The 17,757-nt window shown below is 38.5% G+C and overlaps 1 protein-coding gene across 3 annotated transcripts in view; it reads right to left on the bottom strand.

Moving 5' to 3' along the window:
* LOC125175599 (cell surface glycoprotein CD200 receptor 1-like) overlaps positions 1–17,757 on the bottom strand; it is a 146,860-nt gene that overhangs the window by 11,963 nt on the left and 117,140 nt on the right. The window contains exons 1-2 of one of the 3 annotated variants that reach the window (XM_047876304.1): positions 10,407–10,743; positions 1,348–1,431 (exon numbers count right to left, since the gene is read on the bottom strand). The exons of the other annotated variants lie outside the window; for them this stretch is intronic. Of the exons in view, the coding sequence (XP_047732260.1) occupies positions 1,348–1,414 (67 nt within the window). The 5' untranslated portion in view covers positions 1,415–1,431; positions 10,407–10,743. Of the gene's footprint in view, positions 1–1,347; positions 1,432–10,406; positions 10,744–17,757 lie in introns of those variants that run through there. 3 annotated transcript variants of the gene reach the window in all.

Raw genomic sequence — 17,757 nt, 5'->3', positions numbered from 1 at the left:
CTGCCTCCTTCTTCACACTGCCTTCTTCCTGTGTCTTTTCTCTTCCCTTCTGAGGACTCTTGTCATGGCTTTAGGGCCCAACTCTCATCCAGGGTGATCTCATCTCAAGAGCTTTAGCTTAATAACATCTTCAAAAACCCTTTTTCCAAACACGGCCACACTCACAGGTGCTAACTGGATATTTCTTTGTGGGAAGAGGGACGCCATTCAACCTACCATTTTGGGGAGGAGGCACCATCTATGCATTGTCTCCAACCCTTAGATTTATAGTTTATAAAATTATTTTTCTTATTTTACTCTGTAGTTGACCTGAAACTGAATTTTTCTAGAGAGTGAGTAATTGAATTAAATTAGAAAGTATATTTATAAGTCCAGGAATGCATTTTGGAAAGGCTGGAATTATTTTTCCATGAAGTAAGATATATAAAAAAATAAAATTTTAAAGTAAAAATAAGAAACTAACTGTAATGGCAACTTTGGGAGACAGTAGACCCGGGTGAGGAACACAGAAAATAAATTACTAATATCTGCTAAGGCCTAATTTTTTAAATCCATGTTTGAAATATAATAACTTATGTTTTAAAAATTAAATGAGGGGCGCCTGGGTGGCGCAGTCGGTTAAGCGTCCGACTTCAGCCAGGTCACAATCTCGCGGTCCGTGAGTTCAAGCCCCTCGTCGGGCTCTGGGCTGATGGCTCAGAGCCTGGAGCCTGTTTCCGATTCTGTGTCTCCCTCTCTCTCTGCCCCTCCCCCGTTCATGCTCTGTCTCTCTCTGTCCCAAAAATAAATAAACGTTGAAAAAAAAAATTAAAAAAAAAATTAAATGAAAAAATTTTTGATAAGCCATTGGTCCGCTTAGGGATCACATTCTTGACTAATAAAGCATATTCTGTATTAAAGAAGCACAGAAATAATTTTAGAATGAAAAATTTAGGAGCACTCTTAAATAATAAAATAAATATTTATTTAGACAATTTTAGACAATACAGTCGATAGATACCTATAAGACAATTCAAGATCCTAAAACATGAAAATTTTGCCGGCATCAAGCCCATGCCTAGTAGAATTGTCATTAAAAGATGACCATTACCGGGGCGCCTGGGTGGCGCAGTCGGTTGAGCGTCCGACTTCAGCCAGGTCACGATCTCGCGGTCCGTGAGTTCGAGCCCCGCGTCGGGCTCTGGGCTGATGGCTCAGAGCCTGGAGCCTGTTTCCGATTCTGTGTCTCCCTCTCTCTCTGCCCCTCCCCCGTTCATGCTCTGTCTCTCTCTGTCCCAAAAATAAATAAACGTTGGAAAAAAAAAAAATTAAAAAAAAAAAAAAAAAAAAAAAAAAGATGACCATTACCTGCACTGTCATTGTCCTTGCTCATTTTTGGCCTTAATCCGTTGCTTGGTGTAACCAGAGTTCTCATTTCTGCATTTACGCATTCTGAAAAGACAAGATGGGGTGATCAGCGGAATACACATTAGTATTTCTGACTTGTACCTAAAATCACACTTTTTTTCACATTCTTCAGGCCATGTTTGGATTGCAGTTATCAATAAAAACATAAATTATGACAGGCAAGCAAGTCTCAGAACAATTTGCTCCAGGATGAATTTTTGACCTGAACTTCCTACCTGTTTGGCATACCCCTACTTTAGATCCAGAGTGTCTGCACCCTTCTGTCTTTACATTCAAGTCAAAGTATTTTTTATTTTGTTTAATGTTTATTTTACTTTCTGAGAGAGACAGGGAGGGAACAGGGGAGGGGCAGAGAGAGAGGGAGACACAAAATCCGAAGCAGGCTCCAGGCTCCAAGCTGTCAGCACAGAGCCTGATGTGGGGCTCGAACTCATGAACCATGAGATCATGATCTGAGCCGAAGTCAAATGCTCAACCCACTGAGCTACCCAGGCACCCTTCCTTGATTTTTTTTAAAGTTTTGCATTACTAGTGTCTTCACACTTGAAGAAGCTATCACCTCCCCCAGTCTTTACTGACTGGCTTCTTCAGAAAAAGATATCCACCTGTCAACCAAGCTAGAGATTCTGGGATGTCTCTTAGTCCTTTCCTAAGAAAGCACCTTCTCCATTCCCCAGGCTCATTCTTGAGGTGGAAGTCTTAGGATTCTGTATCTCTCTCCCTCCCACAAAACCAGACAGAATTCTGAAACCCTCTTATTTATTTACAAGAAAGAAGTGGCCTGAAGTGTTTTGGGGAAGTGTTTCTCCCAATCCAGCAGAATCAAGTGACTGCTGACATCCATGCACACTATTTACAGAGGTTCCCATCATCTGTGGGAAAGTATGGTGCAGGCCACAGAGAGGGTGATAGGATTCTGTAACGCCAAGACAAGTTGATACCACTTAGTAGTCAGGGACAATATAGATAATCATAAACAGTATCACGGCCATAATGACAACCAAGAGGCTCTGACCTGAAGAATTTGTGGCAAAAGCTAAATAAATCTTAATGTCCTTAGGGGTAAAATAAAAGGGAAGCCAAGACGGTATGGTTTGGCCTATATGACCAGATGAAGGATAAATGAGTGTCTTACATCAGTGTTGCCTCCTACAACAAAAAAATAGAGTTGTTTAAATAACAAACACTTTATCTCACAGTTCTAGAAGGTGGAAGTCTAAGATAAAGCACTAGCAGGCATGGTGTCCAGTGAAAACCCACTTCCTGACTTGTAGATAGCTGTCTTCTCACTGTATTCACACACGTAGTGGCAGAGAGAGAGAAAAAGAAAAAGCAGGCTCTCTTGAGTCTCTTCTTATAAATGTACTAATCTGAGAACTCCATCCTCATGACAAAGTTACTTCCCAAAGCCTCTGTCTCCAAATGGCATCCCCTTGGAGATTGGGTTTTGACATAGGAGTTTTGGAGGACACATTCAGCCCATAGCAGTGAGTAAAGACTCAGGTTATTTGCCATAATGGAAAATCATGGTACTTCACCAGGTTTTTGTATTCAAACCAGTTTTCAGACTCAAAGCCACACAATTATGAGCTCACATTTCAAAATTACAAAACGCAGGAAGAATCAAGGAACCATAAAGTCAGATAATATTATTTTCATTAGCTGCCGTCTGTTATTCCTAGAGAGAATAAGATTCAGAATCTCATATATTAGAATTATGAAACATAGGGTATAAAAATAAATGTGTTGAGGATGTTTAAAGAAATAAAAAGAAAATTAAAAAAAAACAGAAATATGTGCTTCCCCTATACCTGACTCCCCAGAAAGTAAGTAGGCAGATTAGGAGAATACAACAGAATTCAATTTACTCATTGATTCTCTACTTACTCAACCTGGAAAACTATGGTGAAAAACACAAATGTACAGAATACAAAAAAGGGAGAATATCAGAAAGTCCTAAATGACATCTTCTTCCAATATAAGACAGTTTTGTCATGTTAAAAATCTATTCTTTAGTGTAGTCACTTTCATGCATTATCTTAGCTAGATCTCTTGGATAACTTACTGAAGCTTCAACATTAGCATTTGCTTCTTCAGCTTGCACTTTTTTTTTTTTAATAATTTACTGTCAAGTTAGCTCATATACTGTGTAGTCTTCTTGGCTTCAGGAGTAGATTCCAGTGATTCATCACTTACATACAACACCCATTGCTCATCCCAACAAATGCCCTCCTTAGTGCCCATCACCCATTTTCCCCGCCCCCTCAACCCCCAATCCCCATCAACTCTCAGTTTGTTCTCTATATTTCAGAGTCTCTTATGTTTTGCCTCCCTCTCTGTTTGTAACTTATTTTGCCTTCCCTTCCCCTGTGGTCTTCTGTTAAGTTTTTCAAATTCCACATATGAGTGAAAACATATATTTCTCTTTTTGTGACTGACTTACTTCACTAGGCATAATACCTTCCAGTTCCATGCGCGTTGCCGCAAATGGCATGATTTCATTCTTTTTCATAGCAAAGTAGTATTCCATTGAATATATAAACCACATCTTCTTTATCCATTTATCAGTTGATGGACATTTGGGCTCTTTCCATAATTTGACTATTGTTCATAGTGCTGCTATAAACATTGGGGTACACGGGCCCTTACAAATCAGCACTTCTGTAACCTTTGGATAAATTTCTAGTAGTGCTATTACTAGGTCATAGGGTAATTCTATTTTTAATTACTGAGGAAAATTTCTCCACACTGTTGTCCAGGGTGTCTGCTCCAATTTTAATTCCCATCAACATTGCAAAAGGGTTCCCCTTTCTCCACATCTTCACCAACATCCATTGTTTCCTCAGTTACTAATTTTAGTCACGCCTACTGGTGTGAGGTGGTATCTCAATGTGGTTTTGATTTGTATTTCCCTAGTGATAAGTGATGTTGAGCATATTTTCATGTGTCTGTTGGCCACTGGATGTCTTCTTTAGAAAAGTATCTATTCATGTCTTCTGCCTGTTTCTTTAAGAGATTATTTGTTTTTTAGGTGTGGAGTTTGATAAGTTCTTTATAGATTTTGGATCCTAACCCTTTATCTGATATGTCATTTGTAAATATCTTCTCCCATTCTGTCAGTTGCCTTTTAGTTTTGTTGATTGCCTACTTTGCTGTGCAGAAGTATTTTTATCTTGATAAGGTCCCAGTAGTTCATTTTTGCTTTTATTTCCCTTGCCTTTAGAGACATGTCAAGTAAGAAATTGCTGTGGCCGAGGTCAAAGAGGTTTTTGCCTGCTTTCTCCTCTAGGATTTTGATGGCTCCCTGTCTTACATTTAGGTCTTTCATCCATTTTGAGTTTATTTTTGTGTATGGTGTAAGAAAGTGGTCCAGTTTCATTCTTGTGCATGTTGCTGTCCAGTTTTCCCAGCACCATTTGCTAAAGAGACTTTTTTTCCATTGGATACTCTTTTCTGCTTTGTCAAAGATTAGTTGGTCATATATTTGTGGGTCTATTTCTGGGCTCTCTATTCTATTCCACTGGACTATGTGTCTGTTTTCGTGCCAATACCATACTGTTTTGATGATTACAGCTTTGGGGTACAGGCTAAAGTCCAGGCCTGTGATGTCTCCAGCTTTGGTTTTCTTTTTCAATATTACTTTCACTATTCAGGGTCGGTTGTAGTTCCAAATAAATTTTAGAATTGTTTTTTATAGCTCTGTGAAGAATGCTGGTGCTATTTTAATTGAGATTGCATTGAATGTGTAGACTGCATTGGGTAGTATCAACATTTTAATAATATTTGTTCTTCCAATCAATGAGTATGGAAGATTTTTCCATTTCTTTGTGTCTTCTTCAGTTTTGTTCATAAGCTTTCTATACTTTTCAGCATACAGATTATTTACCTTTTAGGCTAGATTTATTTCTATGTATTTTATAGTTCCTGGTGCAGCTGTAAATGGGATCGATTCCTTGATACCTTTTTCTGTTGCTTTATTATTGGTGTATATAAATGCAACTGATGTTGCACTTCTATACACCAGAAGTGCACTGATTTTATATCCTGTGACTGCTGATATCATATATCAGTTCTAGCAGTTTCTTGATGGAGTCTTTCAGGTTTTCCACGTAGACTATCATATTATCTGCAAAAGTGAAGGTTTGACTTCTTTGCCAATTTGGATGACTTTTATTTCATTTTTTTGTCTGGTTGCTGAGGCTAGGACTTCCAACACTATGTTAAACAACAGTGGTGAGAGTGGACATTTCTGTTGTGTTCCTGATCTCAGGGGGAGAGCTCTTAGTTTTTCCCCATTGAGGCTGATATTACCTGTGGGTCTTTCATATATGGCTTTTATGATGTTAAGGTATGTTCCTTCTCTCCTGACTCTGTTGAGGGCTTTTATAAAGAAAGGATGCTGTACTTTGTCAAATGCTTTTTCTGCATCTATTGACAGGATCATATGGTTCTTATCCTTTCTTCTATTAATATGATGTATCACGTTGATTGATTTGTGAATAATGAACCAGCCCTGCAGCCCATGAATGAATCCCACTTGATCATGGTGAATAATTCTTTTAATATACTGCTGAACTCAACTTGCTAGTGTCTTGTTGAGAATTTTTGCATTCCTGTTCATCAGGGATATTGGCATGTAATTCTCCGTTTTAGTGGAGTCTTTGTCTGATTTGGAAATCAAGGTAATGCTGGCTTCATAAAATGAGTCTGGAATCTTTCCTTCCATTTATATTTTTTGGAACGGCTTGAGAAGAATAAATTTTAACTCTGCTTTAAACGGCTTCTAGAATTCCCCTGGGAAGTCATCTGACCCAGGACTCTTATTTGTTGGGAGAGTTTTGATAACTGATTCAACTTTTTCTGGTTATGGGTCTGTTCAAATTTTCTATTTCTTCCTGTTCGAGTTTTGGTAGTGTGTGGGTCCATTTCTTCCAGATTTTGCAGTTTGTTCTCATATAACTTTTCATAGTATTCACTAATAATTTTTTTATTTCTGTGGTTTTGGTTTTGTTCTCTCCTCTTTCGTTTGAGATTTTATCTATTTAGGTTTTTTCTCTCTCTCTCTCTCACTTTGAGAAGTCTGGCTAGGGGTTTATCATTTTTGTTTATTCTTTCAAAAAACCAGCTCTTAGATTCATTAAACTTTCTACTGTATTTTTGGATTCTATATTGTTTATTTCTGCTCTAATCTTTATCATTTCTCTTCTTTTGCTGGTTTTGAGCCTTCTTTGCTGCAGTATTTCTAGTTCCTTTAGGTGTGAGGATAGGTTCTGTATTTGAAACCTTTCTTGCTTCTTGAGATAGACCTGGATTGCAATGTATTTTCCTCTTAGGACTGCATTTGCTGCATCCCAAAGGGTTTGGACTGTTGTGTTTTCACTTTCATTTGCTTCCATATATTTTTAAATTTCTTCTTTAATTTCTTGGTTGACCCATTCATTCTTTGGTAGAATGTTGTTTACCCTCCATGTGTTTGGAGGCTTTCCAATGTTTTTCTTTTAGATGATTTCAAGTTTCATAGCATTGTGATCTGAATATATGCATGGTATGATATAAATCCTTTTATATTTGTTAAGGGCTGTTTTGTGACCCAATATGTGATCTATTTTGGAGACTGTTCCATGTGCACTCGAGAATATGTATTCTGTTCCTTTTGAATGAAAAATTCTGAATATATCTGTTATGTCCATCTGGTCCAATGTTTCATTCAGAGCCATTGTTTCCTTACTGATTTTCTTCCTAGATGATCTCTCTATTGTTGTAAGTGGAGTGTTAAAGTCCCCTGCAATCACATTATTGTTATCTATACATTTATTTATGTTTGTGATTAACTGATTTATATATTGCATTCTTCCATGTTTGGGAATGAACATTTATAATTGTTAGCTCTTCTTGATGGATAGGATCCCATAATTATGATATAATGCCCTTCTTCATCTCTTGGTAGAGTCTGTTTTAAATTTTTTTTTTCAACGTTTATTTATTTTTGGGACAGAGAGAGACAGAGCATGAATGGGGGAGGGGCAGAGAGAGAGGGAGACACAGAATCAGAAACAGGCTCCAGGCTCTGAGCCATCATCCCAGAGCCTGACGCGGGGCTCAAACTCACGAACCGCGAGATCGTGACCTGGCTGAAGTCGGATGCTTAACCGACTGCGCCACCCAGGCGCCCTGGTAGAATCTGTTTTAAAATCTAGTTTGCCTGATATAAATATGGCTACTCTGGCTTTCTCTTGACACCCAGTAGCATGATAAATGGTTCTCCAACCCTTCACTTTCAATCTGCAGGTGCCCTCAGGTCTAAAATGAGTCTGTTGTAGGAAGAATATAAATGGGCCTTGTTTTTTATCCATTCTGATACCCTTTGTCTTTTGATTGGGGCATTTAATCCATTTACATTCGGAGTGATTATTGAAAGATATGGATTTAGTCTCATTGTGTTATATTGAGGACTCATGCTTGTGGTTGTGTCTCTGGTCTTTTGTAGACTTTGTTGCTTTCCACTCACAGAGTCCTCCGTACAATCTCCTGCAAGGCTGATTTTGTGGTCATAAACTCCTTTAGTTTTTATTTGTCTGGGAAAGACTTTATCTATCCGTCTATTCTGAATGACAGCCTTGCTGGATAAAGGATTCTTGGCTGCATATTTTTCCTATTTAGCATATTGAATATTTCCTGCCACTCCCTTCTGGCCTGCCAAGTTTCAGTGCATAAATCCGTTATAACCCTTTTGTATCTACCCTTCTAGGTTAAGGCCCATTTGTCCCTAGATGCTTTCAGAACTCTCTCTTTATCTTTCTATTTTGCCAGTTTTACTATGGTATGTCATGATGTTGACGTGTTTGGGTTGATTTTGAACGGAGTTATCTGTGACTCCTGGAGTTGGATGTTTGCATCCTTCCCCAGATTAGGGAAGTTCTCAGCCATAGTTTGTTCAAATAAACCTTCTTCCCCTCTCTCTGTCTTCTTCTTCTGGAATTCTTATGCAACAGATATTGTTTCATCTCATTAAATCACTTAGGTCTCTAATTCTCCCCTCGTAATCAAGTAATGTCCTTTCTCTCCTTTTCTCAGATTCATTTTTTTCCATAATTTTATCTTCCATTTCACCTATTCTCTCCTCTGCTTCTCCCGTCCTTGCTATCACTCTATCTAGTTTATTTTGCATCTCATTTACGACGTTTCTTAATTCATCATAACTATTTCTCAGTCCCTGATCTCTGCAGCAATAGATTCTCTGGTGTCTTCTATGCTTTTTTCAAGCCCAGCTCTTAGTCTTATGACTATTATTCTAAATTATTGTTTGGATATATTGTTTATATCTGTTTTGAGCAATTCTCTGGCTGTCATTTCTTCCTGGAATTTCCTTTGAGGAGACTTCTTCCATTTCATCACTTTGGCTGGTTTCTGTCTCTTACATGCTTTTATAGTTTGTTATGTGTCCTACACCTGCAAGCAGTACTATATTAGAAAGAGGCCACACACTGTCCCAAATCTGACACTTCAGGAAGTGTTTTTGGAGGTGTTGTGTGTACTCTGTTATTGCATCTTTGCTTGCTTTATCTCACTGCTCATAGTAGTGGATTAGACCTTCCACCAGATGTGCTTTGATTTGTTCATTGAAGTAACCCCGGAAAAAAGGAAAAATGGGGGGGGGGGGCAGAAGCCTTATCCCATACAAAGAGAGAAATGAGGCGGGAGGCAGATAAAAGACCAGGCAGAGAATCAAACTTAAGGTTTAATAAGGATTAATCCAGAGAGAAAGAGAGAGGAAAATAATGAAGGAGATACAGAATAAGTATAAAAAGAATAGAGTGAAAATGCCTGACTAAACAAACAACCAGAACAAAGAAAGGGAAACATAGTAAGTATAGTATATAGTACAGTATAGTAAGTAGAGTATAGTAAATATATATATATACATATACATATACATATATACATATACATATACATATATAAATATACATATATATACATATACATATGCATATACATATACATATATACATATGCATATACATATAGTAAGAATAGACCAAAAATCAAATCAGGAACTATGAGCCTGATCCCAAAGGAAAGAGGAAAAGAAAAAAGGGGGGGGGCATAGAAGGAGAAAGAAGGGAAAAGAGAAGTAAAGAAAAGAGAAAAAAATAATAAAAGAAAAAAACAACTTTTAAAAGCCAGACTAACATACAAAACCACGGGACAGTTGTCTGTTGGTGCCTGGGACCGGTGGCTGTGCTGGTCTGGAGGACAGTCCCTCTGGTTCACTCAGTGTCAGTTCCATGCCAGTAGATAAGCAGTTACCAGGCATGGAGGGGCAGGATTTGATGTAGACAGACCCCACCTCCACTTAGGCCCGCTGTCCTGTTCCTTGATGCCCCACCCAGTTGGCGTTGGAGAGAAAATGGTGACACCCCAATCGCTTCTCCCCAGACAGGTGTCTCGAACCATACTGTTCAGGCACCCCTCACAGAGCAGCTCTGGTGGCCTGTTCTGCTTCACAATCTCCTGGACCTCCTAGGCATTCCTCTGGGATCCAAAATCCAAGGTTGTAAAGGGTCCTGCACCACATGGACCCAGCTCTGCTGATAAAAGGCCTTTGGCTGGCATCTGAAGGGGTGGCAATATGCCCTCTTCCCACAGTACTCCAAGGGAGGGAGTCTTCTCTCCCAGTGCACCCCCAAGATAGTCACCAAGCCCGGGGCTGGCTCCCCCCGCAGCAGGTGCATGCACACAGCAGGCTTCAGTCCAGAGAAAGTCGTGCAACCATGAAAACCCCAATAGTTACTCCTAAGGCTGTTTGCAAACTAGAAACTGGCTCTCTCTGTATTTTTTGTTCCTCATCCGTGGTCCGGAGAGGTTTTTCCCTTGTCTAAATACAATCCCACAGTTCTATAGCGTCTCTTCACTTCCTTTTGTCTCTGCATAGAAGGGCTGTCCTCCCCTCCTTGCCTACATTGACAGTTTAACTCTCCCAATTTGCAAATACATACCTCTGTCACACCAAGCTGTCTCTTTCCACTTGTGGAAATCCTTCTGCCACTCCACAGATTGATTTCCTGGGTATTCCAAGTGTTCTGACCGCAATACTGCTGTGTTTGAGGGAGGAGGGAAATTCTGATCCCCCTACTTTTCCTCCATCTTGACTCCTCCCCCTCACTTTGCATTTTTACTATGAAGACAGTTTCTTTCCTTAAACCTCATGAACCAACCTCTGCTAGCTTCCAACTTTTCTTTCACAGCTTCCTCACCTCCTTCAGCCTCCATAGAATCAAGGAGCATTAAGGCCTTGCTCTGCACTAGGCTTTGACTTCGGGAAATGTTGTAGCTGTGTTGGTCTTCTTTCCATATCACTGAAACTTTCTCCTTCTCAGCAATAAGGCTGTTTCACTTCCTTATCATTAGTGTGTTCACTAGAGTAGCACTTTCGTTTCCTTCAGGAACTTTTCCTTCACATTCATAACCTGGCTAACTGCTGGCACAAGAGGCCTAGCTTTTGACCTGTCTCAGCTTTCAACATGCCTTCCTGGCTAAGCTTATGAATCATTTCTAAGTTTTGATTTCAAGTGAGAAATATGCAACTCCTCCTTTCACTTGAGTACTTAGCGGCCATTGGGAGGTGATTAATTGGCTTAAGTTCAATATTGTTGTATCTCAGGGAAAAGGGAGGTCTGAAGAGAGGGAGATGGAGATGGGGAAATAGCCAGTGAGAGGTAGAGCCAGACCACACACACACACACACACACACACACACACACGTTCCACTTACATTCACCATCTCATGTGGACATAGTGACAACGCAAAACAATTGCGTAGTAACATCAGAGATCACTGATCACAGATCACCACAACAAATATAATGGAATCACAAAGCTTCAAATATTTCAAGAATTACCAAAATGTGACACAGAGACGCAAAGTGAGCAGATGCTGTTGGAAAAATGGTGCTGATAGAGCTACTCGATGCACACTTGCCACAAACCTTCAATTAGTAGAAACCACAATATATGCAAAGTACCATAAAGTGACACACAATGAAGCAAGATATGCTTGTATACCTAGTAAGAGCTTCAAAATACAGGAGGCAAAACTGACAAAATTAAATCAAAAACACTATAACAGAAATGAGGAAGGCCTTGATGACCTTATTAATAGGCTGCATATAGCTAAAGAAAGATTATCTAAGCTAGAGAATATATCAATAGAAACCTCCAAAACTGAAAAACAAAGAAAACAAACACTTAAAAAAAAAAAACAGAACAGGCTATCAAAGGACTGTGGGACAACTCCCAAAATGTGTAAAACACGTGTGGTAGAAAAATCAGAAGAGGAGGATGAGAGAAAAGAACAGAGGAAATTTTTGAAACAATGACTGAGAATTTCCCCAAGTTCACTCCATACCAAACCAAAGATCTAGGAAACTTGGAGAGCACCAAGCAGGAAAAATGCCAAAGAAAAAACCCTAGACCTGGCATATCATATGAAAACTATAGAAAAATCAAAGATAAAAAGTTCTGAAAAATGCCAGAGAAATAAAACACCTTATAGAGAAACAAAGATGAGAATTATATACAACTTCTCCTAAGAAGCCATGCAAGGGAAAAAAAGAATGAAGTAAAATATTTAAAATGTTAATAGAATAACAACCCAGCACCCTAGAACTATGAATCCTACAAAGTTACCCTTCACAAGTGAAGGATACATAAAAGACTTTCTCAAACAAACAAAAATTGAGGGAAATTGTTTTCAGGGGAACTGCCTTGTAAGAAATGTTAAAAGTTCTTCAGGGAGAAGGAAATATGAAAGTCAGAAAATAACAACTTTACTCAGAATTGCCAACTCTTGGAAGCAACCAAGATGCCCTTCGGTAGGTAAATGGCTGAATAAATGGGGATACATGCAGACAATGGAATATTGTTCAGTGCTAAAAAGAATGACCTATAGAGCCATGAAAAGGCAAAGAGGAAACTGAAATACCTATTGCTAAGTGAAAAAAAGCCTATGAAAAGGCTACATACCATATAATTCCAACTATAAAATATTCAGAAAAAGGCAGAAACTGTGGAGACTCTAAAAAGATGAGCAGTTGCCATGGTTCAGAGGGGAGGGAGGATAAATACAGGGAACACAGAGGACTTTTAGGGCAGTGAAACTACTCTGTATGATACTATAGTAATGGATACAGGCCATTGTACTTTTGTTCAAACTTACAGAATGCCCAAGACGGAGAAATGAACCCTATGTAAACTATCACCTTGGGGTGATGATTATGTGTCAGGGTAGGTTCATCACTTGTAACAAATGTAACACTCTAGAGGGGATGTTGATAATGAAATAGAAGCTGTGCCTAGGTGGGGTTAGGAGGTGAGGTATATGGGAAATCTCTGCCCCTTCCTCTCAATTTTGCTGTAAACTTAAAACTGCACTGAAAAAAATTGTCTTAAAACACAAAAAGCAAAACAAAACAAAACAAATCCTTTTTATACTAAGTGGATATTTAATTTTATCAAATACATATTGCAATCTTACGGTTTTTCCCCTTCAAATATGTAATGGAGTCAATTACATGAACAGGTTTAATTACTCTTTTCAATTACATCTTTTTGTCGCCATCTGTTTCCTGCCACATCTAAATATTTCTCTAGTGCTTTCATGAGTCAAATCTGCTATTCACTGTCTTCTGAGTTCTTCCCCAATTTTTCTACCTTCTTCTACCTTTCTACCTTCTTCCCAATTTCTTTCAACTTTTTATGGCCCTCGTTTCCCATCTTTCTTTCTCTTAAGAACTGGTTCTCCTCTCCCTTTACCAGACATATATGGAAATGTGGAAGCCAGTGTTGCTCAGAATGTTTTAGAATTTCTTTGGGATGATTATAAGGAACGACAGGATGGATTCAAGGTTTTGTTTCCACCTGCCTAAGTCTGCTCTAATTTTAGCTCCTCCACTCATTCGTTCTACTGTTCATGCTTTGGGATAACATTCCATTTGTTCCGGTGTGAGCATGAAATCATTGACTTTGAATAATTACCTATCATTTCTATGTTCTTACGTTCTCTGATCCTTGTTTTCTGAATCAAATTTTACCTATATATACTTGTTGCCTCTATGTTAAAATTTAAAAACCCCAAGTAGAAATTTAGGGTTTCTTTCTTAGCCTGTGAGCTAAAAATATTAGAAATATCAAAGGGAAAACAATAGTCACACATGAATACACATAAGGTCCAAGATATAAGAATTCCAAGAGACAAGAAAAATATAAACCAAAATACTGGAGGAAACACTACCTTTTTCCTTGTCACGCAAGTTCAGTTTCACTCCATTCCAGGGCCCCCTTATTACCCTGGACTCAGCCAGACAACTAGTCAGTGCACCATTGACATAAGAAAATCAGAAGGTTTGCTGGATAATAAACAAATTTATCACTGCTGCTAGGACAAATTATAAAACGTTTTATGAATGGATCAAGGGCCTCCTTGTCACCACTGAAAATATCTTTACTTTTTTCTGAAAAATCATACTTACCAGACACTATAACATTGATGGAGATCAGTACCCTCAAAGCTGACATTCTCCCCAGAGTATGTCTTTGGAGTGGTTAGCCACGGACTAGCCACGGATGGGAAATGTCGCTGAGTTTTGTTCAGTGATAAAGAAAAAAAAAAAGCCAATACCTACAATTCATTGGTTCTCCCACAGTACTGAAGTGACGAAATAAATTATGTAGCAATTCATTTAGAAAGTAGCATTTTGGGAAGCATAAATTACACATGGTAAAATGCACAAATCTTTTAGTAGATAGCTTCATGAATTTTTACATGTGTATGCACCCAGATAGTCACCTCCAAAACCAAGGTAAGACCATTTCCACTCTTCAAGAAGCTTCCTTCCTGCTCCTTCTCTGTCGATATCCCTTCCCCAGAAAGAAACACTCCTCTGACTTCTATCCCATTTTGCTAGTTTTTGAACTCCATATAAATGAAATTCTTTACATAGTTCAGTTTTGTAACACTGTGAAGAGGTTTTTTGGTTTGATCATGCCATAATTTATTCATCCATTTTGTTGTGTACTTGGATTTTCCATTTCAGAAATAACATAAATAAAGCTTCTATGAACATTTGTGTTTTGTACATATCTTTTGGTTTACTTAGGCATTTAATATCTTGGGTATATACCAAAATATTAAAATTGATGGCCATAGGATAGACATGATGTGTGGCTTTAATAAAGACTTTCTAATATGAGTTGAATTGTGTTCTATCAAAATTCTTATGTTGAAATTCTAACCCTCAGTTCCTCAGATGTGACCTTATTTTGATCAGGGTCATTGCAGATGTAATTAGTTATGATGAGACCGCACTGGAATAGGTTGGGCTGTAGTCCAATAACTGGTGTCATATAAAAAGAGGGAAATGGGACACAGATACACACACATGGAGAATGCCATGTAGAGATAAAGGCAGAGATCAAGGCACACACCCCCACAAGCCGATGAACTCCCAAGATTTCCAGCACACCACCAGAAGTTAGGAGAGAAGCAAGGAATAGATTATTTTTTCTTGCTTTATAGTTTCAAGATTCTTTTGACGGTAGGACACAACACAAAGACATTTTAATAAATGAGAAGCATATCTGTTTGTTACTTATCTTTCCAAAAATGAGAAAGTTGCCATGGAGGGCCACATAGGCCTTGCCCTAACTCACAGGCTAAAACCAAGCTGAAATTATAGAATGAAGTGGATATATGGCAGGTGAGATCAGGTTAGGTTTGAAGGGCTCCAAGGCAGGCTAACTTCAATAATTTCCCAGGCTCATGGGCATAGTTGTCTATGAGCCTGTTCCTAGTTGTCTGATACTTGGCCCTGAGGCCTGGAATGTGAAAGCCTGGATAAGAAAAGTAGTGGGGTATGGATTTAATCAGTTGCTCAAGAGGGGAACTGACCATCCTCTAGACAAAACCTCAAAAATGGACCAGGACAGCATTTTTTGAAAATTAATAACTATAATAAAATTGACTCATTGATCTTCACATCAGTTTTCAGTTTGTTCACTTGGGGTATTTGAATACATAAGTTGCCCTAAACAGAATACAAACCATTCTATTAGGAGAGGAAAACAAGTATAGTCCTTGTAGGCCAGTCCATAGCCAAGGTCACCATTATATGGCATTAGCCTTGATAACAGATCTGGAATTTTCAGGATCCCTAACAATACCTTGGTTGAGTTGTAAATTATGTTAAAATCATGAGTTGTACATGTTCATTCATTCATTCATTCATAATATAATTTACTGTCAAATTGGCTTACAAAAACACCCAGTGCTCATCCCAACAAGTGTCCTCCTCAATGACCATCACCCATTTTCTCCCTCCCCCACCCCTCCCCCCATCCACCCTCAATTTGTTCTCTGTATTTAAGAGTCTTTTGTGGTTTGCCTCCCTCCCTCTCAGTTTGTGACTATTTTTTCCCCTTCTCCTCCCCCATGGTCTTTTGTTAAGTTTCTCAAGATCCACATATGAGTGAAAACATATGATATCTGTCCTTCCCTGACTGACTTATTTCACGCAGCATAATACCTTCCAGTTCCATCCACGTTGCTGCAAATGGCATGATTTCATTACTTCTCATTGCCAAGTAGTATTCCATTGTATATATAAACGACATCTTCTTTATCCATTTATTGGTTGATGACATTTAGGCTTTTCTATAATTTGGCTATTGTTGAAAGTGCTGCTATAAACATTGGGGTACATGTGCCCCTATGCATTAGCACTCCTGCATCCCTTAGATACATTCCTAGTAGTACTATTGCTGGGTCGCAAGGTAGTTCTATTTTTAATTGTTTGAGGAACCTGCTCACTGTTTTCTAGAGGGACTGCACTGGTTTGCATTCCCACCAACAGTGCAAGAGTGTTCCCATTTCTTCACATCCTTGCCATCATCTGTAATTTCTTGATTTGTTCATTGTAGCCACTCTAACTCAGTTACTAATTTTAGCCACTCCTATTGATGTGAGGTGGTATCTCAGTGTGGGTTTTGATTTGTATTTCCCTGATGAGTGACGTTGAGCATCTTTTCATGTGTCTGTTGGCCATCTGGATGTCTTCTTTGGAAAAGTATGTATTCATATCTTCTGCCCATTTCTTCACTGGATTATTTATTTTTTGGGTGTTGAGTTTGGTAAGTTCTTTATAGATTTTGGATACTAACCCTTTGTCTGATATGTCATTTGCAAATATCTTTTCCCATTTCATCAGTTGCCTTTTAGTTTTGTTGATTGTTTCCTTTGCAGGGTAGAAGCTTTTAATTTTGATGAGGTCCCAATTGTTTATTTTTGTTTTTAGTTCCCTTGCCTTTGTAGATGTATTGAGCAAGAAATTGCAGCAGCTGAGGTCAAAGTCGTTGTTGCCTGCCTTCTTCTCTAAGGTTTTTATGGTTTCCTGTCTCACATTTAGGTTTTTCATCCATTTTGAGTTTACTTTTGTGTATGGTATAAGAAAGTGGTCCAGTTTCAATCTTCTGCATGTTGCTGTCCAGTTCTCCTAGCAGCTTTGCTAAAGAGACTGTCTTTTTTCCATTGGATGCTCTTTCCTGCTTTGTCAAAGATTAGTTGGCCATACATTTGTGGGTCCAATTCTGGGTTCTCTATTATATTCGATTGGTCTTTGTGTCTGTTTTGTGCCGGTACCATACTGTCTTGATGATTACAGCTTTGGGGTACAGGCTAAAGTCTGGGATTGTGATGCCTCCTGCTTTGGTTTTCTTCTTCAATATTACTTTGGCTATTCAGGGTCTTTTGTGGTTCCATACAAATTTTAGGATTGTTCAATTGCATTGAATGTGTAGATTGCTTTGGGTAATATTGATATTTTAACAATATTTATTCTTCCAATCCATGAGCATGGAATGTTTTTCCATTTTTTGTGTGTCTTCTTCATTTTCCTTCATAAGCTTTCTATAATTTTCAACATACAGATCTTTACATCTTTTGTTAGGTTTATTCCTAGGTATTGTATGATACTTGGTGCAATTGTAAATGGGATCAGTTTCTTTAATTATCTTTCTGTTGCTTCATTATTGGTGTATAAAAAAGCAACAGATGTGTGTACACTGATTTTGTACCCAGTTCTAGCAGTCTTTTGATGAAGTCTTTTGGGTTTTTCATGTAGAGTATCATGTCGTCTGCAAAAAGTGAAAGTTTGACTTTTTCCTTGCCGATTTTGATGCCTTTTATTTCATTTTGTTTTCTGGTTGCTAATGCTAGGACTTCCAACACTATGTTAAACAATAGTGGTGAGAGTGGACATCCCTATCATGTTCCTGATCTCAAGGGGAAAGCTCTCA

This window comes from Prionailurus viverrinus, chromosome C2 (genome assembly GCF_022837055.1).
Source record: "Prionailurus viverrinus isolate Anna chromosome C2, UM_Priviv_1.0, whole genome shotgun sequence".
Taxonomy (NCBI): domain Eukaryota; kingdom Metazoa; phylum Chordata; class Mammalia; order Carnivora; family Felidae; genus Prionailurus; species Prionailurus viverrinus.
Note: the sequence above shows the minus strand (reverse complement) of the source record. Positions and strands in the feature narration are given on the sequence as shown.